The sequence below is a fragment of the Olea europaea genome, chromosome 13 (genome assembly GCF_002742605.1).
Source record: "Olea europaea var. sylvestris chromosome 13, O_europaea_v1, whole genome shotgun sequence".
Classification (NCBI taxonomy): domain Eukaryota; kingdom Viridiplantae; phylum Streptophyta; class Magnoliopsida; order Lamiales; family Oleaceae; genus Olea; species Olea europaea.
In genome coordinates, this window is record NC_036249.1 from 3,559,514 (window position 1) to 3,586,092 (window position 26,579).

Sequence of the window (26,579 nt, forward strand, 5' to 3'; positions counted from 1 at the left end):
ATATATATATATATAAAACAAATAACAAATAACAAATAAGGAGAAAAGAAGGGAAAAAGGAAACTAACTTATCGCTAGAAAAAATCTAGACACCAGAAAAATTTGGAAAACAAATTAATTCATACACGAAATAATAAAAATAACGTAGAAATAAGAACACATTAAACTCTAGAGAAGAGAAGAAGAATGTGTGATTTTTTGAAAAAGTAAAGAATTTCAAGTGAGAGAAGGAAAATATCACTGTACGAATTAGACAAAACGGTGTCGTTTTTGCTTAATTACTGGGGGAACAAACAAAATGGCTACAGTGCAAGGAATAAATAAAATTAAAAAAGGCTGTAGTGAGTGATAAATGCAGGTTTATTGCGCTAATTCGGGCCGTTAAACTTAGATATTTGTGAGTTTTATTAACGATTTATTACTTAATTTTCTTATTTTTATTTTGTAGGTGAAAACTCGAGATTAAACGATGAATCGAAGGAATTTATGCGAGAAACGAGCCAAAGATGAAGGCAAACGAAGAAGACGATCAAAGACGCCATCGAAAGAAGATTTAAAAATAAAAATAAAAAATTCAGCGAGTTAGGCGCCGTAGCGCCCAACCTGAACAAAAAAAACAGAAACTGTGGCGCCCAGGTGCCACTGTTCCAGCGCCACCCAGGCCGTTTTTAATTGTTTTCAAAGTTCCAGGGACCAATGCTGCAATTTTCTTTAGGTTAAAACATTCAATCAAATACAATATTTTTCATTCTTGAACTTGAGGGGCAATTGGTTCTTCTTCTTCTTCTTGTTTTCTTTCTTTTTCCTTTCACCTCTATTTTCTAAGATATTTTGGAGAAGATTGGAACATGGAGATGATGCATTAGCTTGGAGAAGATGACCCATTGATATTGAAGGATTTTCAACAATTTATCTCTTTATCAATAAGTTTTTCTTTTCATTTTTTCCATCAATGTTCTGTAAGAAATTGTTAGTTATTTGTGGATATTTCATGGGTAACTAATTATATTTTGTGATTGGAGATTATTTCAAACCCGAGTTATGATTTTCAATTAATTTGTGTTTTATAATTCTCTTGATTAATGTGTTTAATTCATTGTGTTAAATGTTTATTTTGTTCTTCTTGATTGTTTAGATGTACAACTAAATGGTTAAGTTATTTTGATAATACTATTTTGGAATTAGTAGTACGTAATAACTATTGATTCTAAAACCTAGTAACAATTACATTTCGATAAATTATGAAGAATTTTCAATTGAATGAACGTGGATTAACACTTAAGTTTGTAAATCGAGCTTGCGAGTTTACCCTTAATTCAATTCATCTCTTTTGTCGTAATGCGTTTGTTAAATTAAATCTAGAGAACTTGTTCTAGGTTGTTTAATGAATAGGGCTAAGTAAACAGCTTGTTTTATTCGACTAACATGTAAGAAGAGATTGAGGTAATTGAGCTTGTAATTATTTTCGAATTGTTGTTAATCTTGAGAACGAAAATCCATTGTTGTAATTGACATGAAAATCATTTTCGTGGTGACGAAATATCCCCCAATCACATTTTCTCGTATTTAATCAAGAATCACTTTGTTTATTTCAAATTTCAAATTTTTCTAATTTAAATTTATCGCTTTCCTTAGTTTAACAAACCAAACCCTCCCATTAAATCTATTTCGTTTATTATTATTAATTTTACTTTTTTAGTGCGCAATTGACATAATTGAATCAATCATCTGTGGGAAATGACCCTTACTTGCCATATTACTATTTAAAACAACACATTTAGGTGAAGTAAGAGAAATTAATTGGAACGTGATATGCAACATATCAATGAGATAAAATATAATTATTTAATTAAAATCGAAAAAATTGCGTTTTAAACGAAAAGAATTCAAAATAAAAAAAATATTTATAATATGAAGAAAAAAGAAATTTAAAATAATTTTCAAAAAATATAAAATAAATTAAATAAAAGAAAGTTATGAAAATTAAATAAAGAATATATAAATATTATTTAGTTAAAATTGAAAAATTAAATTTTATTATAAAGAGAAAAGAATTTTAAATTGAAAAAAAAAATTATTTATAATGTAAACAAAATATATATATATATATATGTTTTCACTATAAATAATTATTTTTTTAGTTTAAAATTCTTTTTAATTCTTTTCTCTTCAATTTTTTTACTTACAAATAAGTTTTTACATTTTAGAAATATTTTTTGTCTTATATTCTTAGTAGATATTTTTATTATTTTTACATAAAAGTGATTTTTTTTTCTTGTATTTATATAAGAGTGGTTAGAAGAGATGAGACTTAGTTAGAGGTATGAAAAATTACGTGTTACAGTAAATTTAGATTGCCTTTTTTTTATTGTATAATAATAATAATAATAATAATAATTATATATATATATGACGTCGTTTTTGCTCCCCCACTTAAAAAAAAAAAGAGACTACAGTGAGATAAAATGGATTAAAACACTATTCACTTCAATAGTATCCCCACATTTCCCTTTTTATATAGTAGGGATATATATTTTTTCCCGAAATTGAAATGACTAATTTTTCTTAAAGCACCTGTTTGGCTCCTTTGCTAAAACTCATTTTTTTTCCCTCAAATAAAATATTTCATTTCTCTAATTTTCAACCACAGAGTTCAACAACTTTTATTAAAATTAATAAAAAAATAATTTTTATCCAAATCAAACAAGGGCAAACTAATCACCCCACTCCCCCCACCCCCCCACATAACTTACAGGTTTGTTGTTTTACCATTAAATACGTGGTCACCGAACTTTTAGCAAACTTGCATAAAGTTCACTAAACTTCAATTTGGGGCAACAAACCAATTCAAGTCCAAATGCTGTTAGTATCAGTAATCAGACAGCCTACAGATGTGTAATCCTAAGACACACTTTCTTTCTTTTTTAATATTAAACAAAACACTAATCTCCCCGCATTTTCAGCAAAATGAAAATTGTGAAGAAAAATGGTTACAATTGAAAAATTCTCAATCAAGACAAAAATCAGTTTAATTACGAAGAAAACAACAGTTTCTGCCATCCACAGTGCATAACATAAAAACTACTTCTATAACCTGATGGTGATACAGAGAGTGCCGTGCCTGTAAAAATACTTTTCATACAATTTAAAAACAAGAGAAAAAAGGTCAAAACTCATATGACGACGACTCATCCATCCTTGGATGACTCGACATCTGCCGAACCATAAGCTGCGTCCGCTGAAGAGGTGTCCATGTCATTAAGGCTTAATTCCTCGTTCTGCTCCCATGACCTCTCGTATTCCTCCACTGAATGACAAGAATGCGCAAGGGAAATGTTTTCATATATTAGTGCTCGACATCTAACACATTTCGGGTGAAACTTTTGGTCTAATCTGTTTATGAACGGTATTGGAACATCGTAATACATATATTACCGGAGGTTCTACTATTCAGATTGCATTTTTCCCACTGAAATTTTGTAGCAAAATTTACATCTCTGAGAATAAATGTATCATGTTAAAGGAGCACCCTACCAGGACTACAGCAGGAAGTATATTTCTCCAACCCAAGTCGTACTCTTAACCTCCATTTAAAGTGGGGCAAGATAGACTCTGTTAGGTCAACAAGAAAGTTTCGCTAATTTGAGTTTTGAATCTCAAATATTTTCTCGAGTTGGAGTGTTTGTTGAATTTTTACAAAAATGTAGATAATTTTCCCTGCAAATAATTTAATAATATCATTTTTTTCCCCCACCAATTGATTTCCAAAGTCAAACCATGCAATTAAAAAACGCTTATCTATGATTATGCAGGTTATACCCCTGAGAGAATAGACCCTATCATTAGAGAAAAAAATTACACAACCTTGTATCAAAGAACATTCATTGTAGCCAGGGAAAAAGGAACTTACATGTTAACTGATTATCATCCTTTATATCGTCAGCTACAGGGGAAACAAAGGAGTTGGCCAGAGCATCATCAATTATCAAAGTCCAAGGTTCATCCAAGCTTTTTAGCTGTAGAAAAATAAAAAACTTACATTAAAGGAGGGAATTAAGCTCAAGTGACAAGTATAACTTTACATCTTCTAACACAACAGTAGGGCTGTCCAAATAATATCCAAGATAACGCCACAACCAAAAACAACAATCAAACTAGTTGTACATCTCTAGGCAATAATGCACATCCAAAACAACTTAAACCACTGGGGTGTCCTAATAGTCAAATTCATAGACATGGTTCCGGTTCACTTCTCTCTTGATGAAACAGTACGTGCACGATGCAGCACCAACGGGACAGCTAATTGCAAATTAGAATATATCTATGGGGAAGGGGAATTAGAGAGAAGAAAGGGGACGGGGGATTCAACGGAAGGGAAGAGAGAAAATAGGAAGAGAGGAATGCGCCATAAGCCACCAAAACATTATTCATTCATCAACTGAAAATTACAATGCAAAATAGGTTTAAATAATAACGCAACCTTAATGAGATTGGGCCCGAGCCCATACAAGTCCAAATTTTAAATAATAGTCCAAAAATACATAAAGTTTAAATAAAATAAGTAAACGTTCGATATTCTCATCAACTCTTTCGGGGTGGGAGAAAACTCGACCCTGTCGAGTGGATATATTACTATGGGCTGTCGTCAATCTCCCAACTATAAGCTGAGTGGTTGGGCAAGCTTCTTCTGGCGTCTGTAAAAATATGTCAATGGATGTCCTAACCTAGTGTTCTCACCAACTCTCCTTGGGTGAACGGGAAGCGATCTAGGCCAAGGAAGATCCTGCTAACTCCGATAAAGCTCCAATAAATTTGGATCCAATTGCTGTAGTGTCTCTCTGGAGATCCATGTAAAATCAGAATCTGGTTGACCAACCCAACGAACGAGAAAGCGCTGAACCTCTCCATCATTAGTAAATACAGTTTTTTCATCTAAAATAGCATCATTTTTATCTGTGTGTGTTGTGAGAGCTGGTAGTGGGTTAGAAGTAGCCAAATAGATGGGATCAAGGTCCACAAAAGGAGGTAACAAAAGATCATCTGAGAGAATGAAATGACCTTTATAAGCTACTAAGTCCTCAACACTGAAAGTAGAATAGTAACCAAAATGTGGTGGAATGTCAACAACATAAGCATTTGGACCAACTTGCTTTAAAATTTTAAAAAGGCCAGCACTACGAGCTTGCAATTTGGAGGCGGGTCCATGTAGACACCGCTCTAGCCTAATGCGGACCATAACGTAATCTCCAACGTTAAACTCAATATGTCGTTTATGCAAATCAGCTTGGAGTTTATATTGTGCATTACTAGTTTCAAGTTGTTTATTGATCTCAATATGCAAATCACGAAAATGTTGTGCAAATGTTTCGACTGACACTGACACTCTAGCCTGTGGGGATATAGGGATGAGATCTAACGGTTTTCTAGACTTGTACCCATGAACGGCTTCAAATGGACTCATACCTATTGAACGATTTATGGAGCTATTATACGCAATTTGAGCGACAGGAAGGATCAAATCCCAATTTCGAAGATTCTCCCGGACCAGACAACGTAATAGGTTACCAAGACTTCGATTAACTACTTCAGTTTAACCGTCAGTCTGAGGGTGGTAGGCCGTTGAAAATTTCAATTTGGTACCCATCTTTTGCCACAAAGTCCTCCAAAAATGGCTAGAGAAACGAACATCCCTATCGGACACAATTGTCTTAGGAAGCCCATACAATTTAACAATCTCATTAAAGAACAACATAGCCACCTTAGACGCATCTGAGGTTTTACTACAGGGGATAAAATGAGCCATTTTTGAAAAACGGTCGACAACCACAAAAATAGAATCATGTTTCTTTAGGGTGCGTGGAAGGGCTAATACAAAATTCATACCAACATCTTGCCAAGGACAATTGGGGACAGGAAGAAGGGTGTATAGGCCTTTGTTCTGCTTCTTCTGTTTACTCAATTGACAAGTTTTACAAGTACTAACAATCTTAGCCACGTCTTTCTTCAAGCTAGGCCAATAGAATTGACGTTCAACTTCCTCTATGGTCTTATCACGTCCAAAGTGACCGGCTAATCCTTCCGCATGAACTTCCCACACTATGAAATCTCGCATTGAAGTTCGAGGGATGCCCATTTTTATGGGCTCTAAAGAGATAACCCTCCTCAAGTCGGAAGCCATCTGTGGCGCCTGATTGTCACCTTTGTAAATCAAGAAAGATATCTTTAAAATCGGGATATGCCTCGTAATCCTCCTTAAGCCTTTCAAAACCGATGACCTTGAAACTGATCGACAAAAGGGAGACACGACGACTTAATGCATCAGCTGCTTGATTTTCCACGCCCTTCTTGTGTTTTAAAACAAATGAGTAGGCCTGCAAATATTCGACCCAACGACCATGCCTAGAGCTTAATCGTTTCTGGGAGTTAAGGTAACGGAGGCCTCGTGATCCGAATAAAAGACAAATTCCAGGGGCAACAAATAATGGCGCCAATAGCACAAACCTGGACCACCGCATACAGTTCCTTATCATAAGTTGAGTACCGTTGTTTGGCTTCATTTAACTTCTCACTGAAGTAGGCAACAGGGTGACGATCTTGACTCAAAACTCCGCCTATACCTACCCCGGAGGCATCACATTCAACTTTAAAGACTTTGGAAAAGTCGGGAAGACGCAAAACAGGAGCCTCCGTCATTCTCTTCTTGACTAACTTAAAGGCCTTAGCCGCCTCTTGTGTCCAATGAAACTCCATTTTCTTCATGCACTCCATGATAGGCGCCATAATAGTGCTAAACCCCTTGATAAAGCGACAGTAAAATGTAGCTAAGCCGTGAAAGTTCCTGACGTCATAAATAGCTTTAGGCTCAGGCCAGTCAATAATCGCTTAAACCTTAGCAGGGTCAACAGATACTCCTGTCGAAGAGACAATGAACCCTAGAAAAACGACTGTATCGGTGAAGAAAGAGCACTTCTTGACATTAGCATACAGATTAGTTGCACGAAGGGTAGAGCAAACTTGTGTGAGGTGGTCACGGTGTTGCTTCTTAATCTTACTATAGATGAGGATATCATCAAAGTAGACAACAAGAAACTTACCCATGAAAGGTCGAAGAATTTGCGTCATTACCCGCATAAAGGTACTTGGCGCATTGCTTAGCCAAAAAGGCATGATCAGCCACTCATAAAGACCATCTTTCGTTTTAAACGCAGTCTTCCACTCATCACCTGGGCGAATTCGGATCTGATGGTACCCACTCTTGAAATCAATTTTCGAAAAGATTGTGGCACCATCATATCCAACATATCGTCAAGTCTAGGAATGGGAAAACGATACTTCACCGTGATCCTATTGATCGCACGACTGTCCATACACATCCTCCAAGAACCATCCTTTTTGGGCGTCAATAGGGCGGGGGCAGCACACGGGCTTAAACTCTCACGAATGAATCCTTTGTGAAGGAGGTCATCCACTTGCCTTTGAAACTCAGCGTGCTCGGTAAGATTCATCCTATAATGAAACAAATTTGGAAGGGATGCCCCTAGGATGAAATCTATGGCATGTTGAATATCCCGTAGAGGAGGTAGATGATCAGGTAGGTCCTTCAGAAAGACATCTCGAAACTCTTGAAGGATTGACTGGACTTCAACAGGGCTCTCTATGGTGGAGTGGGGTGGAACCTCCATGACCACCAAAGCGAACACAATTGAGTCACCAACAAGTGTACGATCAAACTCCGTAGGACTAATGATATGCAATCCCTTTCGTTCCACTCTCTTCTTCGTTTCCAATGGGCCAACATGCTTTGGGGATAGAGGGTTAAGGTGAATCTTCTTTCCAGTAAACACGAAGGAACAAGAATTAGATCGACCATAGATGATTACATCTAGGTCAAATAATCAAGGTCGTCCCAAGATGATGTGCCCGACATCCATTGAAATGACGTTACACCATATATGGTCCTTATACTCGAGAAATTGGATAGGGACTAAACAACGCTCCTTGACAGCTATAGAAGAGGTGTCAACCCAAGAGACGCTGTATGGCTGAGGGTGAGGATTAGACTTCAACCCTAGACGGGATACAGTAGCCATCGAAACCGCATTAATGCAGTTGCCATTGTCTACGATAACTTTACAGCCCTTGTTATTAATTTTAATGTAAGTGTGGAAAATGACATGATAGCGCCAATCATCGGCATCCCTATGCTGGGTAAGAGTACAACGAACGACACCGACTCTAGGTGTATGTGGAATAAGGGGACTAACCTGAATACAACCTAAGAAGGTATCTTCACTATCCTCCAAGTCATCAAACTCTTCTAACTTAAGCTCATAAACCTGGTCCTCTAGTGGTTCGTCGACTATACCTTCACACTCTTCCATAACTAGGGCTCGGCTAGGACACTTAGAAGAAATGTGACCAAAACCCTTACTGTTGAAGCATTGCACACGAGAGGACGTTCTTGAAACCTCGGAACCTCGACCTTTGCTATCCGATGTGGAGGTAGTATTAAAAGGAGGAGGTCCTAGAATAAACTTAGGGGATGGAGTGGACGTAGAAGAGGTTGCAGCACGGGAGTCACTACGATTTCTATACGGTGTCCTAGTCACTAACTCGTAATCCCGAACAAAAGAGCAGGCGTGATCGAGAGTGGTGACGCCTCTAAGGACAAGCTCACGTCTAAGATCATACCTTAGGCCTTGCCTAAACCTACTCAAGGTCATGACCTCATCCTCAACGACTTGACATCTCATTCGAAACTCATCAAACTGAGCAACGTATTCGGTCACCCGTCAACTGCCTTGCGTAAGTGCGTTCCATTGATCCAACAAGTTACCCCTGTAAGATTGATGTAAATATTTTTCTTGAAGACGACGCTTCATTTCATCCCAACTCCCAACAGGGGGAGCATGACGCCTCTCCAGAAGGCCCTCAACACTTTCTCAAAAGAGTTGAGCAGTGCCAATTAATTTCAAACTGGCAAATTGTACCCTCCGATCTTCCGGGACCCCATACCAGGCAAAGAAGCGATCCATATCTCTAACCCATTGATTGAATACACTAGGATCTAGACAACCATCAAATGTAGGGGCATCTAACTTAATATTTCGAAATAAGCGCTCCTCGTGGCGAGGGGGAGATAGTGTACCATGACGGTGATATTCTCGCTCGCGTCCACGAGCTTGATTTCCCTCCCTACGATCATGTCTGGCGTGGTGTCGACCACCTTGTGGACGACGATGAGGTCTATTAATGGAAGCGTCAGAGTTTTCAGCTTCAGTTGAGTATTAGGTTGGGTCAAGAGTGTTCAACCTAGCGGTTAGAGTTCTATTCTCCTCACGAGTAGTATCTACCTCAGTTTGGACAGCCGTTAATTGATTTTGTAATTGTGCTAACTGTCGGGTGAGAGCTTCAATTTGGGAAGGGTCCATGACAAGGGTACTAGCACTAGACGCAATAACACGACCACTACGCAATTGCATACACGGTAACACTAGCTAAGTGAGGTGCGCTATAGAGATCAATAAACAACAAGTGCCAACAGTAGATTCGCAATCTAAAATTTTATTATTATTATTTTTATTTTATTTATATATACACACACCAAATGGGGGGTATGCTGTTTTAATAGGCTGTTTTGTTTAAATTTTTAACATTTTAATAACTTTAATCCTACTCAGTACTCTCCTTAGTTTTCTATAAATCTTTCTTCAGAATCATATATAAATCCCTTTTTCTTTTTTTTTTCATTTAAATTTTCACCACCTATGACATATGAACTTGAACCTGATTTCTTTTTATAAGGTTACCCGTGGCACTCCCTTATAAAATTCTTAAATTAATTTTTTCCCTTTCCCCAGCATCTTTGAAAAATATCAAAAGGCTCACTCCGGCCAAAAGTTTTCACATATCTGGGTCACTCAGGATTAACCTAAAAACAGTATGACGTCTAGAAATCAAGTCATACTTTTATTATATGCATAGGATGAAATGATAAATATAATCCTGAGTGACCCAGATAGGTGAAAACTTTTGGCCGGAGTGAGCCTTTTGATGTTTTCCAAAGATGCTGGGGAAAAGAAAAAAATTAATCTAAGAATTTTATAAGGGAGTACCACGGGTAACCTTATAAAAAGAAATCAGTTTCAAGTTTATATATCACTGGTGGTGAAAATTTAAATGAAAAAAAAAAGGATTTATTTATGATTTTGAAGAAAGATTTATAGAAAACTAAGGAGAGTACTGAGTAGGATTAAAGTTATTAAAATGTTAAAAATTTAAACAAAACAGCCTATTAAAACAGCATACCCCCCATTTGGTGTGTGTATATATAAATAAAATAAAAATAATAATAATAAAATTTTAGATTGCGAATCTACTGTTGGCACTTGTTGTTTATTGATCTCTATAGCGCACCTATATATATATATATATATATATATAATTTTTTTTTTTTTTTGGTGTTTGTTAAAAAATGGGATTACGGAAAGTCCGATCTTAACAAGCTAATAATACTGGTGCAAATAAAATTGAAAGCAAGGATATAATGGATTATTCGAAATGACTAATCACGCGGGTAATCGGGGAACAAAGAGAGTTAATTCATGAAATTCGATCTAGTAGGGTGTAAGGCTATAATTAGCAAATAATAGCAACACTAATATTGTAATTGATGCAATTTTAAAATGAAGCAACGGTATAAACGAAAGATAGATAAGAGTAGTGACTCCCTGCAGTTCGGTTGTGACTCCCAATATCCCGATTGGATTGAATTGCCACTGTGTGGGACCCCAGGTACGTTTCTGTTCTATCCCTTGCTTCAGTTGCCTTCAACTTAGGAACTCCTCCTGCTAAATTTGTGATGCATGCTGGTGGAATGGTACAAATATTAGCCAATTCCACAAAAATTGCCTCTGACGAATCTGAATTCCTTTGAATTTGGGTTGATGTGTATATTCTTGCCAATAGAATAGAGGTCGACAGGTGCGAAGGCAAAGATGAGAAGTCAAAATCGAGAATCCAAGAAGGGCAGCTTGTTGTAGGTGTTCAATAAAAATCTGGGATCGTGTTGAGCTCGACAGAGATGCGAGTAGCTACGGCTGCTCATGGGTGTGCTGTATTGTGACTTGAGAATGGTGGTTATGGTTATGTGACTGACTTGGACGAACGGTCAACGAGAGGGGGAGAGTCGAACTTTTGGTGTGTGAGTGTAGAGAAGAAACCGAGATGGTCGTGCGTAATAGACGAGGGTGGAGGTCTTTTGGTAGCTTGTGGCGGCGGGCGACGGCATCTGGGAGGAGGGCCAGTTCAGACAGAGACGAGTTTAAAGTGCAAGCTTTGTGGTGGATTTGTTGTTGGCGGTGGATTGTGTGAGTAATGATGTGGGGCTGCGCCAACGGTGTTGAAGAGTAGGGTCGCCGGCGCAGTTGAGTTGATAAGGGAGATGAAGCCGGCGCTGAGATGTCGGGAAGGCAGAGAGGCATGGTGATGTTGAAGGATTGGGTCGGGTCGAGAGAATTTAAATGGTTGAGTAATGGGCTAATGTGGGTGTTGGGCTGTGAGCTACGGGCTGAGTGAGTTTGGGATTGGGGTTATCGGTTGGTTTTGTATGTGGGGCTAATATTTGAGAATTAGGGTTAAAACAACACTTTAGCAGCAGCACTGAATGAAATTTCTCTCTAAATTATTTTTTTTTTTTTAAATTGTAAAAATTCTATATTGGAATTTCGGGTATGAACAGTAGCGCGATTTTATTTTATTTTTTTGAATGACAATGAACTAAAAATAAAAAATGACAAACGTTGCTTTTACGCTAAATCTATTTCAATTGTGTTGTTCCAACAAATTTTGGGAAGAGATGAGAAGAACTTTTGGATTGTAGGAAAGAAATTACCCAAGGTTTAGCTCTGATACCAAATTTGATGCAGCACCAACGGAACAACTAATTGCAAATTAGAATAGATCTATGGGGAGGGGGAATTAGAGAGAAGAAAGGGGACGGGGGATTCAATAGAAGGGAAGAGAGAAAATAGGAAGAGAGGAATGCGCCATAAGCCACCAAAGCATTATTCATTCATCAACTGAAAATTAAAATGCAAAATAGGTTTAAATAGTAAAGCAACCCTAATGAGATTGGGCCCGAGCCCATACAAATTCAAATTTTAAATAATAGTCCAAAAATAAAATCAAAGTAGCTAAGGAGCACCAAGATGCTTCTCTAAGATGTTTAAGACAGAACAACCTCCATAGAGGTGCGAAAGTAGTGCTCTTGCAGGGCAGGAGTTGATTGAGAATTGACACAGCATATTCGAGGGTTAAACCACAATTGCATTGAACATTGCCACCAGGAATAGCATCACAATCCGTTTCAAGCCTAGTTGTAATTCAATGAGTTGCCAGCTACAGCATATTCAAAATGGTGGGGGTAGAGTTTCAAACTATGGAAAACATACAATCCCGTGAAGTGTAGAAACTAGTAAACAACTATTTAATATATATAGCAAGGGTGAAGATTTGCTTCAACAAGATTTTCAGATACCGACGCCTTATCATGATTTTTTGCCAAACAAATCCACTCGACACTTACTCTTCATCAACTTCCAGGAGGCAAATTAACCATTCCATGGGCGCAAGGAAACATAGAGATGAGATTAGATATTTGAAGGGAAAACTAAGAAGAGGATGCATTAATTTGGACAATTTCGGTCGTGCATCAATGCCTAAATGAAGACATAATGCTACTCTAAAACAATACTATAAGAACATGTGATCGAAGAGAGCACAAAGTGACAGCGTATGAGGAAAGATGTTCAGAGGTGAGCGAAAATATGAACTTAGGAGGACAAGTATCAGTAAATCATTATGGGAAATGATACAATGGGAAGGAGAGAGTTCATGAAAAGAGGAACATAACAGCAAACACTAGAGACCAAGATGACTAGAAAGTTCATAATTCCTTTTCCAAAGTATTCTAGCAAAACTGTTATAGTGTTTCAGGCATTAAAATATAGGCAACGCAGCGTTCATTTTTTCGTAGCTTCAAATTCACTCAGGTATTTGACTTTATGCCCACCAGCTATGGTTACTTTTCAATGATGAGAATAGTGCACGTGTAAAAGTACAGTTAGAAATCCCTCATATCGGATTAATTAGTAATAATCAATAACTGAACTCGTTTCTTTTATTAACATGCATAGTGGATCCTTCTTAACCAACTAATTAGTTCTGTGCATCCATTTGAGAGGTCGACTGTTCAAGTTTACAAATTAACAACAGAAAACAATATGGAAAAGTAAAACTCTGCAGTTGGGGCTTGGCAAAGGTAGAAAGTAGGAAACCAGTTAGTTGAGCTGATACATTTAAAGATGCATATAACCACAAAACATGGGGAAGCAATGACCTCAGATACATGGTTATGGTGAAAACGAGATTATACAATGCGCAAACCTTGTCAAGTCTTGTTCTGAACTCCTTCCACTTTCTCCTTCTGGTATCATCAAGACTATCACCAAAAGTAAACCCATGTACTCGCTCAAGGCCTGCAATTTAAACATAAAAAATATGTTTCGACATTGTTGATTACAATAAGTAGCAACAACGTCATGTGTTAAAAGTCCACATATAAAGACTACTAAAATGCATGAATATACAGCACATATATACTCTCTCCCTCTCCAAAAGAGAAGAGTTTGGAGGCCCTCAAGCAACGCATGTACTGTTATTTCTCTACATGAACCTATCCCACACCCAGATTCACCCCTCAGCTATTACCTCCACTCAATTTACCTCAAAAGGGGATGTGTGTGTGTGTGTGTGTATTTTTTTTATTTATTTATTTTTTTTTTTTGTGGGGTGGGGCGGGGGGGTGTTTGAGGAATAACAGAAAAAAATGGTCAATAAAGATACTTACTTTCACTAATCTTGGAAATCAAGCCTTCAACAGTTGTCACAAGTCCACCTAATGTGCCACTCACCAATTCCAAATCAATCTCTGGGATTTTTATGCTAGCCGTATCTGACTATTATGAACCACATGATCATTAATTAGAAAATAATTGTAAGAGATACCAATACAAAACAGTACACAAAGCAATAAATATTCGTACTCAAAACGTCTTGTCTAATTTTAAGTTAAACATGAAGTATAAAGGGTTTTTGTGGCATAAAGAAAGAAACACGTTCAAGGAAAGGCCTATAATGTTACATATACACACACGCACGTTAGCATATAAGACCATTACGCCATAATCATGTATTATTAAGTATTCTAACAAATTCAAACTAGAGTATGAAAATGAAAAATAAAACTACAACTCAAGGAACAGGGAGCAATTGTGCAGTTCTATGCCATGTTTTGGCAAACTGTGAAGGATATCTAAATCTAATGCATTATTTTTTCAGCATATCATTTTTACATTCCTCGAGTTTTTAAATTTTGGACTAAAGTATAAGGGGGCATACTGCAGTAGCCTGAGGGTAGTGCCCCATTCTAGGATAAAAAATTTCATAAAATTCAGATACTGTAGGAGCATTTCAGATTCAAAATAGCAAAAGATGGTGGTCTGAAACAGTAGCTCAAAAAACTAGGAAAGCTTAACCAGACCAAATATATACCTTTATCACGTCTCGGTTAAGGTCTTTTATGTTCTTCACATGAACTTTGATTTTCTTTCCTTTCAGAGGAATACGTCCACCAGGCTTCACCTGAAAAATAAACCACAAAACCATCAGTCCAAAAGGCATGGTATAGTATTTATTAGTTCAGATCATAAATCATACTACAGTAAATATACAAAGACAAACCTCTGAATTACGGTAACCACAAGCATCACAAGAGGATGCCATGACAATCACTTCTTGGAAGTATGGAATGTCTGACTATGGTTAAGCTGACATATCTCATGGATGAATGTAAAGTAGAAACATCATGGTCAACTTTTCGTCAAGCACAAAAAACAAATTGAGGAAAAAATAATATAATATATCAAGAAGATGCAATCATTCACCCGTCAGTTTTCATAGTATCTTTACCTAAAAAAGGGAGTCAACATAGATTTACATAACAGACCTTTATACTTTTCCTTCAACCGCACACATTAGAATGGCTCAAATTAAAAGGAAAAAAGGAAAACGCCTTGCTATTATTCAACTAAATAAAATGTGTAAAGACTCTTCTGTGATGATTCCTCTTCTCCATAAGTACCACAAACTAACCAAAAGACTTATTTCATCTCTACTACAGCTCAGCTGCAGCAAATAGAGTAAATCACAAATATTTCCTTACCCCAGCTAGAGCTATAAAAGAGCCATTCACAATATTTCCCCATCTATTTCATTTCTAAGCACCAAGTGAACAGAGTCAAATAACTCAAGGAACATTTATATCACTTGCCTCAGAAACTAATTTAAGTGTATACATGTCATATACATTGTACATCCTAAATTTAAATACAAATGGCTGTCAGCTATCCATGTCCAGTGGTAGAAAAGACATTAAAAAGGATACTTGTAACAAACATTCGGCACTCACACTGAGTAGCACAAGCTCCACAAGTTGATGGAAAAGTCATGACCTGTCCAGAAAAAGGCATCATCAATCAACATGAGTCCAGTGTGCAAAAATAAGTTCAACTTTCATGTCTGATAAAATATACCTCCTCCGGTGCAGAATATCGAAATAGAGTTTCAGCAATTTCTGCACTGTTACCCTGAGCAATAGCTCTGCGGCCAGCTCTTGCTCCAACAGAGCCATGTGGTTCTCTTTGCAATTGTTCAGAGACATTGTTTGTCCTTTCTTCTGATGTTTCGGTACTGGGTTCTCCCTCAAGATACCCCAATGAAGCAACTTGCTCGCGACTTCGCTCGTAGGCTTGCATGGTTAATAATGGATCCGGAGATGGAGCAAGCCTATTTGAGGTCAGACAATTCTTATCAAACATCATTTATCAACTAGCATAGAAATATGAATGTTGAAAGTAACATAATGTACTGCAAAAATGAAAGAACTTTGCCCTGTTAAATAATCATGCAGGATTTTTTATTTTAAAGCTCGTTCTCCTTTCATTAAAATCTCCTTATAATTTAAAGATCAAAGTCAAACTTTAACACATCTTGTAAGACCCACATCTACTACCCACTTACTCACACTCATTTCTATCACATAATTTCAACAACTTATAATGAAACTCAAACAAGAGCTTAGTTTCTGGATGACAAATAGCAGTTAAGAATACAGAAATCCAGTTTTCAAGTGACAAACTTACAAGATTTCATCCTAAAAATTTTATGTTTTAGATAAAGAAAAAGGTCTCTTACGGATTCTCGATGAAGCTGTTACCAGCAGGATCATCAAGAATGAGAGCAAATGGTGAATCTCCAGTGGCACAAGCTCTCAGTTTCACCAAGAACTGATCTATTGCTTCAGCTGTCTGGGGATCCACTTTCTGATATATACAGAAGTTAGATCGCCATAATAACAAGAAGATGATAACATATAACAACCAAATGACAATGCAAACAAAATTGTACCTTCCGTTCTTCCTGAAGGGCCCCCAATTCATCCGCAGCTCTTACCAATATCCCTTCAATCTAAAATTAGTAACAGAAAACCAATTGGCAGAAAGAAGGCTCAGCAAGTAAGTAATTGGATTTTCTAAGACTGTTGCTTAACCAATATAAAGTGCACAAGGGCTATTATAAGAGTTCACTTAAAAAATAGATTAGTTCAGCAAGAAATGTCAATTTAATACCAATTCTGACAGTAATAAAATCAATGAAAAATAATCACTGTGTATTTCAGAAAACACTAGAAGTGGACAAAGATTTCTCTTTTAGCTATTGCGCCTATAAAACCGAAAATAATGTTTCCATGTCATTTTTCTTTAAGGAAGACCAAACGGTGCTTATCCCATCTTAGGAAAAGGACATGCAAAGGTTCTGTATCAATATTTTTCCTTATGCATGGTCCATTTCAACATACCAGTGCAACTTTAGAAATATTAACAATAAAGAGAAAATATCAACTGTAAGGAAGTTGTCAGGGGTATACCGTTGACAAAGACCCACGCTGTGCTTCAGGCGGTATCTCAAAGTCCAGTTCAGGGATCTACACAAATAAAAATTAAAATGAGTTAGTGTAAGTAAAGCCTCATCAACAAAATTTGTGATAAATTCTTAACTGTGATTCAATGTATAATGTAAGTAATTCCAATATGCATCACTGAAAAAACTGACACTAAAAGGTGCTGTTGACAACTTTTCATCAAGTACAAAGAGAAAATACCTTAATCGTGGCAGTTTCTGATTTCACCACTTGACGATTAAGCACCTGCATTGAGAAACCAACCAGCACCCATAATAAGGCTCAAGTCCAGAAATATAAGAAAGTTGATCAAACTACTGCACGAGAGAGAGAGAGAGAGAGAGAGAGAGGGAGGCTGCAACAAGGCTGAAGAAGTGCAACTGAAAACAGGAAAAAATGAAATGAAAGCATATATTATGACAATATATGGTTTAAGGGTTCACTGAGACCAAAAAAAAAATGATGGTGGCAGTAAGTGCATTACTGGAAAACAAAAACCAAGTTGGACCAGAAGGTCATGAAGAGGGAACTGAAAGATTAAAGCCTTAAACTAGTACAAACCAAGAACTCATCATATATCTGGTTAAAGACACAAATGCAAAGCGACGTGAGACTCAATCTTATGCAAAGAGCAAAAGTAAGATATTTAATCAAAAAACCAAGAAAGGCATGAATAATTCAACTTAAATTGGGAGGGAAAATAGTAAAATCTAAACCAAAAAGATTTAAGCAACCAAGAAAGTATCTTTAGGCTGCTAAACAAAAATATTTTTTTTCTACATCTCACAGTATCATTAAATATTTATGCATAAAACCTGCAATGCCATGATATCAATATCTTAAAATTTAATCCAGTTAAATTCATTGAACTATAAAAAACATCTTAGACTAAAAATTTTGTAGCAAAACATTTTATTACTACATCCGATGAAGCTTAAAACTTCATTCTCTTCACCTTTGGTAACTTCAGGAATGCATTTTTACAAGACAACAAAATAATCATTAGAAAAGTCTACCCAATCAGGCTCCTCAGAACACAACCTTTTGATCACCTGCTGGAACTTGCAGACGGTAAAGACAACCTCTAGGCTGTATTTCACCAGCAAACTGCACTTCATTATTCCTTTAGAGACCAGATAAAGAGAGAATAAGAGAACGTTTTAAAGGGATCAAATGATCTAAACTTAGTGCAGGGAAAGAAGTGATCAACTACCTCTCCCCACAATGTGAACATTCAAAGGCTGACAACAATATCTGCAACCAGATATAAAGATTTCCAATTACATTTTATATAAAATCAAGAGAAAATCAGTTTCTGTGAAAAATGGTAACTTGGGTTTTGATTAATCTCAAATTTTGATCTTTAATACACTTAATCTAATAATTGTCCAACTTACAAGTGATAATAATAAAGTTGTACTAGAAAGTAGTTAGCTTACCAAGTAAGGTGTTATATACCTTTCTAAAATGTGGTATTAGAGTTAACAGAAACCTGGTTATCCCCTGTTCAGTCAAAAAATAGTGTATGTCAGAAACCGTGTAAAAGTATTGACATGGTTTACCTCATCGTATGCAATCAAGGTAAAATAAAGAAAATAAAAGAAGAATAACGGAATCCATTTTATAATTATGTTGGCAAAATAGCCCTTTCGAATAAAATTTGATTATTATCAATGGTTTCAGGTTTCCCATATTTCAAAAAATTACTCAATAGCGCAAATAAAAGAGCACTTGGTAATGCTACGGAGTCAATGAGTACTATAAAAACTCCAGTATTGCTGATAATGCAAGAACAATTCATCTGGATTTTTTTGGATAAATAAGAAAGAAAGAAAGCTCTTTTGCAGGTAAAGCAAGGTACAATTACTAATTCATACGGTAAAATTATTTAAGAGGCATGAGTAGCATAACAACCCCAGTATCCCCAATAATGCAAAATGAGTTCACACAACTTTACAATGGACAAATAAGAAAGAAAAAAGCTCATTTCCTGGCAAAGCAAGGTACAACTACTACGAATGCCAAGATAGAGTAATCCGAGTCAATAGTGAGGTGCTTACGTTTTCGCCGCAACGCATGCAGAGGCTTTCGACTTCGTAGACAGGAGCGTCGGAGTCTTCCGCAGAAACTGCTTCTACAACTGATCGTACGTCCACGATTTGGGGCTCCATTTTGAAAAGTTCTCTTCTCTAGGGTTTGCTGATTCGCAGGGGCGTAAATACCAGGAGGTTTCAATATAGATGGGAAAAAGGGGCAATAGAACCTCTAGAACTGGCGTGAAACTCCGAGGAGGGACCGTTCCTTTTTTCGGTAAATTTCACGGTGCTCCTTAATGTTTACATGTTTACATTGATATAACAGAATTTTAAACAACTAGCCGTCTTAGCTCAGCCGGTAGAGCGCGTGGCTTTTAACCACGTGGTCGTGGGTTCGATTCCCACAGACGGCGTTTTGTTCTTCCATATTACTTTGTTCATCTAAGGGTCTGTTTGATTCCAGGGAATTGAATTACCTAGAAATTGTTTTCATGGAAATTGTAAATTATTGTGTTTGATTGTATAAATTTTTCACGTGGAAAATGTTGAAGTAAAAAGTATTTTTTGATGTTCGTTTGATTTTGTTTTACGTGGAAATTGTCAATTTTAGGGATATCCTCTTTTACAATTATTCCTAAAATTTGTTCCCATTGCCAACAATTAAGAAAAAATTAAAAAAGCAAAAAAATTAAAAATAAAAAAAGGTGGAAAACCAAAAACCACCTATCCCCTGGGAAAAAAAATATGGAAAATCACGCTTTAAGGTGTTGTACCTAGAAATTCATGGAAAATCAATTCCCTGGAAAATTTTGTCAATCAAACAGGTCAAAAGTGGAAGTTGGAATTCGAATTCCAAGTTCCATGGAAAATTTCATGCAATCAAACGGGGCCTAATTGTTTCTAGACTCGAAAATTCTATATTGCACCCCCATCAAATCGTGTTTCATACTTTTCAGTTTTGCTACAAAAAAGCACTTTGTTCATCTAATTGTTTCTAGACTCGAAAATTCTATATTGCACCCCCATCAAATCGTGTTTCATACTTTTCAGTTTTGCTCCAGTTGCTTTTCTGGTTGATAGTTTTGTTTACATTTCATAATATGGCACACAATTTTGCCATTGATTCAACAGCACGTCAACGGTATCAATTTTGCCACACCGTGGAATGTCAAACTAGTTGTACATTGAGAGAGGATCTTTGTATTATGTATAATTATATTTTTAAAAAGTGAGACCATATATAAAGTAGTCTTTAACTTATCTTTTTTTTTTTTATATGGAATGAACTATGCTAATTTTCTCTCCAACACATAAATCTCTTAGTACACTTTGAACTATAATTTCTCATTCATCGAAACATCATTTTTGGCTAGTAAATATAATATTTTAATGTTCTTACGGAAGAGAATACAAATTTCATAATATGACACACAATTTTGCCATTGATTCAACAGCACGTCAACGGTATCAATTTTGCCACACCGTGGAATGTCAAACTAGTTGTACATTGAGAGAGGATCTCTGTATTATGTATAATTATATTTTTAAAAAGTGAGACCATATATAAAGTAGTCTTTATCTTATCTTTTTTTTTTATATATGGAATGAACTATGCTAATTTTCTCTCCAACACATAAATCTCTTAGTACACTTTGAACTATAATTTCTCATTCATCGAAACATCATTTTTGGCTAGTAAATATAATATTTTAATGTTCTTACGGAAGAGAATACAAATTTATTTTGATCTTTCAAAATGAGAAATGGGTTTCACTCAAAATAGCCCCCAAATTGAAGCCATTTTTAATAGTAAATTGGTGTTCTACGAGATTTATATATATTATTTTATTGCTCATTGTCAATATACAACTAGTTTGACATTCCACGGTGTAGCAAAATTGATACCATTGAAGTGTTGTTGAATCAATGGCAAAACTGTGTGTCACATTATGAAATGTAAACAAAACTGTCAACCAAAGATAGATAGATATATATATATATATATATATATATACACGAGTAACTATCACGTGCGTTGCATGAATTTTGTATTTATCATATTTTTATTATAGTATGAATTTTAGTTTTTTGAAAAGTTTTTGAAGCAATATTTAGAAATATTTTCATGATATAAGAAAATAATTGTAATTTATTTTTACAATTGCAACAGTATTGTGTTTTCTAGAAAAAAATATGTTTGTATATTTCATGCTTGAATAAGAAATATACAAACTAGTTTGCATGTATTCTTTGATAGTGTTGATATGATTGAATTGAATATGAAGATTATATTTCTAATTCAATATTGAAAATTGAGCACAAAGTTATAAATCCATTTGCATATTTATATGCATTTATATTTTGTGTTTCATATATTTTAATATTTATTTTATGCTTATGTCAAAAAAATAAACATCTAAAATTTATTTTCTTACATTCAACTTTGTAAGTGAATCTACAGTGTTCTGCACTCTTGATACTTGTAAATGCAAAAATTGGTATATACGGTAAGTTGCAAATATGGTAAGCAACATATATGATAAGTTACAAATATGTTAGGCAGCATACACGATAAGTTTTAAACCCGGTAAGTTGTCTGCAAATACAGTAGGTTTCAAATACGGTAAGTAGGCTGCAAATACAGTGCCAATCGTTTTTACGCATACCGTATTTACAGCTTATCGTATTTGTAGCAATCCGTATTTACAACTTACCGTATATGCAGCATACCACATATTTACTGCACATATTGTCTTTAATACGGTAGTTATTGGCTGTTGTAATTCAATATTGTTTCATTTTTTATAATTGTATTTCTGGAAATTAAAAAAAAAAGAATGGTGGTTATGAAATTACTAATTATTAAATGTGTTTTTTGTTGAAAATAAAATTGATTTTTTATGCTACTTTGAAAAAAATTATTGTAATTTTATTAGCGTAATAAAAAGATTTATTATGATTATGTAAAAAAAATTTAACATCATGCAATAAATCTATATTTTAACCTGTGACAGCAAAAGTTTTTGTGTATCAATAATGCATTTTCTATTCGAACAATAATGCCAAATTTTTCGGCATCATTCTTTGTTTTACTTTTTTCATTTTTGTCTTCTTGGTTTTTTTAGGTTCTTTTATTATTAGAAACGATTATTTTGAGAGTTTTTTGGTATTATATTGTTGTAATTATATTTTTTTATTAGATTTAATGCATATTTTTTACTAATAATATAACGAATTAATTGCATGATTAAATTTAAAAAAATTGCGGAGAAACCTTAGTGTACAACTCCGCAAAATCTGTGCGGAGTCTCAACACAGTTTGTGCGAATTGTCCGCACACTTCGCACAATCAATGCATACTAATTGCATGATTAAATTAAAAAAAAATTGCTAAGAAACCATAGTGTGCGACTCCACAAAATCTGTGTGAGACCTCGCAGGGTGTAGAGTCTCAACACATTTGTGCGGAGTGTGCGCACTCCGTCCGCACATTGTGTGGAGACTCCGCACAATTTGTGTGGATTGTCCACACAGTGTCCGCACAAATTGTGCGAAGAATCGACACAATCTGTGCCGATTGTCCACACTCCGCACAATCTATGCGAACCTGTACAGAGACTTCGCACAGATTGTGCGAAGTGTCCGCACATTACTCCGATAATGGGAAGACTCCGCACATTTTTGTGCGGAATCTACGTACATATGGGGGAGAGTTGTTTTTTTTAACTTATTCCTGTAGTTATATTTTTATTAGAATTAATGAATATTTTTAACTAATAAAATAACAAAGCAAACAAATATTTATTGCATGATTCAGCAAAAAAAAAAGGGGGAGTCCTCACTTGTGCGGAGACTTTGCACAAATCATGCGCGAACTCCGCACAGTGCGGAGTCTTTACACAAATTGTGCAAAGACTCCACAAAGACTCCACACAGCATGTGTAAAAAAAAAAAAATTCATTTAAATTATTAAATTAGTAAATTAGAAGAAATTAAAAATAGGTAAATGCATTTTGTTTACTTTTTTGTTACTAATTTTTTGAGAAAATTGATTTATATAATTTTTTTAGTGTATTTTTTATTAGCTTAATAATTATTATTTTTAAAGTATTTTATATAAATAAATTAAACATAATTATATAAAAAAAAAATGAAAATGCACTTGTCAAGTAATGATATAGATTAAAAATAAATAAATAAATCTCTCGCACAGTTTGAAGAGATCAATTGATCTCTCCGAACAGTGCGGAGAGATGGTTTGCCATCTCTTCAAATAGTTCGAAAAGTGTTTTTTTTTTAAATGACGACAAAATCTTAACTATAACATATTATTTACCAAAGTGAGATCAAAAGTTAAACAAATACAATCAAAAAAAAATATAACATTGGAAAGCACTTGGCTCCAAGAATATGAATAAATCTAAATCAATTGTTTTTAGAAGTGATAAGCTTCCATCACACCAACTATAATGTTTGAATGATGTGAGTAATGAAACAAAGTGAAAATTTGCCAATCTACCTCCCAGAAAGAAGCTTTCCCAATGCGTCCCAGCAAGTGATTTCAATTGCCTTTTTCTTTTTATCTTTTTTGGCAGCTTCAAACTATAAAACTATTTAGTCATTTTTTTTAGTTTACCATATTTTTCATCTATTTGACTAACCACCTTGAGGAGATTACAATGAGTTAAAACTATTATTTACCTTTCAATAAAAGAAATGAAAATCAAAAAACCAAAATCATTAAAAATTCAAAATCAGAACTTACCAACTTGAATGGCTGAAGAAATTGGCCTTTTTCCAACCCAAGCGATCCATTAGAACTACTTTATCTTTTGCTTGCCTTGTAAAACAAAATAAAATCCTTAATCTTTCGGGAATAATACCTTCTTAAAAAATCTATCTAGAACCATACAGTAAAATAAAAAAATCTATATTTACTTACCAAAAACCTTGTTTCAATAATTCTTTCAATTGTTCTATAATGAAAAGCCTCTGTAAATGCAAACAAAAAAGATTATTAGAACTTCTAGAATGTCAACCACCAAATTAAAGGAAAACAAAATACAAAAAAGAGAAGAAGAAATGAATAGAAGAAAGGAGAAGTTGCACGGTCGTGGAGAATGAAGGAAATAAGCATGGAAGGTTGCTTTGAGAAATGAAGGAAGCCAGACGGTTGCATGAAGGGGAGGTGAAGAGGAGTCATGCATAATGGAAGACTAAAAAAAAAAAAGAGGTCATTCTGTATTTTGTACAGTAACACGTGATTCATTTACCGTTCAATCAATGGTGTCATCTCCTTCCCCTTTTAATAGAGGTTAGATATGTTCATTGTCAATGTACAACTAGTTTGACATTCCATGGTGTGACAAAGTTGATACCATTGAATTGTTGTTGAATCAATGGCGAAATTGTGTGTCACATTATGAACTGTAAACCAAAGATGCAAGTGTAGCAAAACTAAAAAATATAAAACATGATTTGAAGGGGTGCAACAATATATATAATTTTATTTTTTTATTATTATTATTATTATTTTATTTTTTTTTGAAGATAATTTACCCTTTCAAGCAACAAACAAAATAGAGGGGAAACAAGAATCTCTCTATATTGGGAAAAGAAGCAATTTATGACTTGCTTTTGGCCATCTTATTCTATCACTCGAAATTCGTCATGAGCCGACTTCCTTCGATACAAACACTCCTACGTATCAACAAATTTTCCATATCAAGCATAGTAATATTATAGTAATTAAATATAATTCCGGGACTTAAATTCAACTTGTTCACTACAATGAAGACATGGTTCCACTTATTCTGAGGTCAGGCATCATTCATGACCATAAATAACAAGGTACAAAATCTGTTTGGAACCAAATTCTAGTGAAAAAAAAGAACAGATTCAAAACTTTAGCCAACAGCGAGCATAATCCGTTTGGTATTAGTGACTTGCGAGCATGTTTTTCCTCCATCAACCGTAGTTCGATTCCTTCAAAATATCACAATGCTTGCTTGTTTCTAATCCATTTTCTCTCTCAAATTATGGAACTTCCTTACATTCCATTGTATCGCACCAAAGTCAATGTTTGAGTGAACATTATGATCTCCAACCAGTTCTTCTTACTTACGCTACGCTATCTTGATATCTTATTCGTGTCTCTTTAACATCCTCTTATTTTCTTCCCGTCGCAACCACCTCCACCGCCACTCCAATCCTTGCAAAGAACCCTTTTCCCAATTCCAACACCCCTACACACCTCACCCCTATAATCCCCCACTATTGCACCATCACTTCTGTTCCCATCCACCCTCAATTTAAACTTCACCTTCTTTCTATTCCTTAACAATTCAATTTCTTTACTTCCCTCTTTTTCGACCACTTTTCCCTCCCCAATTCCCCTCTCCCATCTCTTTTCCCCGTCCCCCTCAATGCCACCATCCAAACACCCCCATTTTCCCTCCCTTTTCCTTCCCTCTCCCTTTTCCTCGCCACCCATCTCCGGCATAATAGGCAACCACCTTGGCACGTGCATTAATCCCGCCCCATTACAATACCAATTATTATTATTATCCTCAACCCCCGTATGTTTCAAAAAATTCACTTTTCCACCCCCACAAAAAAACTTCCCATCCAACGGCCGAGCAAACGGGATTTCATCTGTATACTTAACAAACTCCATCAAATCTTTAACCACCTGCGACTTGTACAATGTACGTACTTTTGTATCAGACCCACCCCGAAAACCTCGTACAGAACCTAAATCCTCGAGGGCAACGATGACGTCAAGGAGGTTCGATTCAGTGCGGCGGCAAGAATTGGCAGAGTCTGCAGCCAACTTGGCTATTACTTTCAAGTACCTGGTGGCGATGTCTGTGAGCGCTTCGAGGGCTGAGCTTTGGGCCGCCTTGAAGCCCACCGATTTGCAGATCTGGGCCAACGCTACTTTGGTCAATCTGAAGGAGAACTCCGGTTCCGGTAATGGGCCAGTGTTGATCGGTGTGTGGAGCTTTATTTTCATGGTGGACCAGTTTTTATCGCTTAGACAGGAACCAGTGACAATTGACAAACCCTAGGGACGGTGAGGGGAGAATGATGGAAGGGGTTTTATTGTCTTTTGGAGAGTTATTTTATGACAAATTATAGTATGAGAAGGGATTCGAACGCTGGAGCTTATGTATAGGCAAAGATGACTGGGTTTGGACTCTGCCATTGCGGGCAGGGGCCTAGCCTAGGATTAATTTTATTTTGTCCTGTATAATTGAATTATTTCAAAGGGTTTGTCCACATGCAAATCGGGTACATGTGCCCCCTCTTATGAAGAGATCGATCATCCCCATTCAGGGGTGGATTTAGGTGGTGGTCGTCCTAACTGAATTCGTCGGGAAGAAATTTTTTTTTTTTTGATAGTAGATAAAAACTTTAAGTTATATAACTGATAGTTCATTTTATTTTCAAACATTCTTTCG

The 26,579-nt window shown here is 35.7% G+C and overlaps 2 protein-coding genes and 1 non-coding gene across 7 annotated transcripts; 1 reads left to right on the top strand and 2 right to left on the bottom strand.

Annotated features, from left to right (window-relative positions):
- Nucleotides 1-2,974: 2,974 nt before the first annotated feature.
- Nucleotides 2,975-19,371, bottom strand: LOC111407297 (zinc finger protein ZPR1-like). 5 transcript variants are annotated; one of them, XR_002705083.1, is made up of 17 exons: nucleotides 19,141-19,367; nucleotides 18,539-18,583; nucleotides 18,294-18,334; nucleotides 18,122-18,203; nucleotides 17,282-17,326; nucleotides 17,048-17,104; nucleotides 16,528-16,587; nucleotides 16,315-16,442; nucleotides 15,654-15,906; nucleotides 15,506-15,572; nucleotides 14,803-14,873; nucleotides 14,614-14,703; nucleotides 13,910-14,018; nucleotides 13,447-13,538; nucleotides 3,911-4,016; nucleotides 3,535-3,717; nucleotides 3,217-3,307 (listed from the first exon to the last, which is right to left on the bottom strand). XR_002705083.1 is itself a non-coding variant. In XM_023036704.1 (16 exons), the coding sequence occupies exons 1-16, from the start codon at nucleotides 19,249-19,251 to the stop codon at nucleotides 3,189-3,191; spliced, it is 1,476 nt and encodes a 491-aa protein (XP_022892472.1). In that variant the 5' UTR covers nucleotides 19,252-19,365; the 3' UTR covers nucleotides 2,975-3,188. The 5 variants fall into 5 exon arrangements, 3 of the variants coding, with proteins under 3 accessions (XP_022892472.1, XP_022892474.1, XP_022892473.1); XM_023036704.1 differs by lacking the exon at nucleotides 3,535-3,717 and having other exon boundaries at nucleotides 2,975-3,307; nucleotides 19,141-19,365; XR_002705084.1 differs by lacking the exons at nucleotides 3,535-3,717; nucleotides 13,910-14,018 and having other exon boundaries at nucleotides 2,975-3,307; nucleotides 19,141-19,368.
- Nucleotides 19,372-19,456: 85 nt separating this feature from the next.
- TRNAK-UUU lies at nucleotides 19,457-19,529 on the top strand. The gene has a single exon. It is a non-coding gene; the product is annotated as a tRNA-Lys (tRNA).
- A 5,309-nt stretch (nucleotides 19,530-24,838) lies between these two features.
- On the bottom strand, nucleotides 24,839-26,379 carry LOC111407298. Its single transcript, XM_023036707.1, has one exon. The coding sequence runs from the start codon at nucleotides 26,129-26,131 to the stop codon at nucleotides 25,274-25,276; it is 858 nt and encodes a 285-aa protein (XP_022892475.1). The 5' UTR covers nucleotides 26,132-26,379; the 3' UTR covers nucleotides 24,839-25,273.
- Nucleotides 26,380-26,579: the final 200 nt, after the last annotated feature.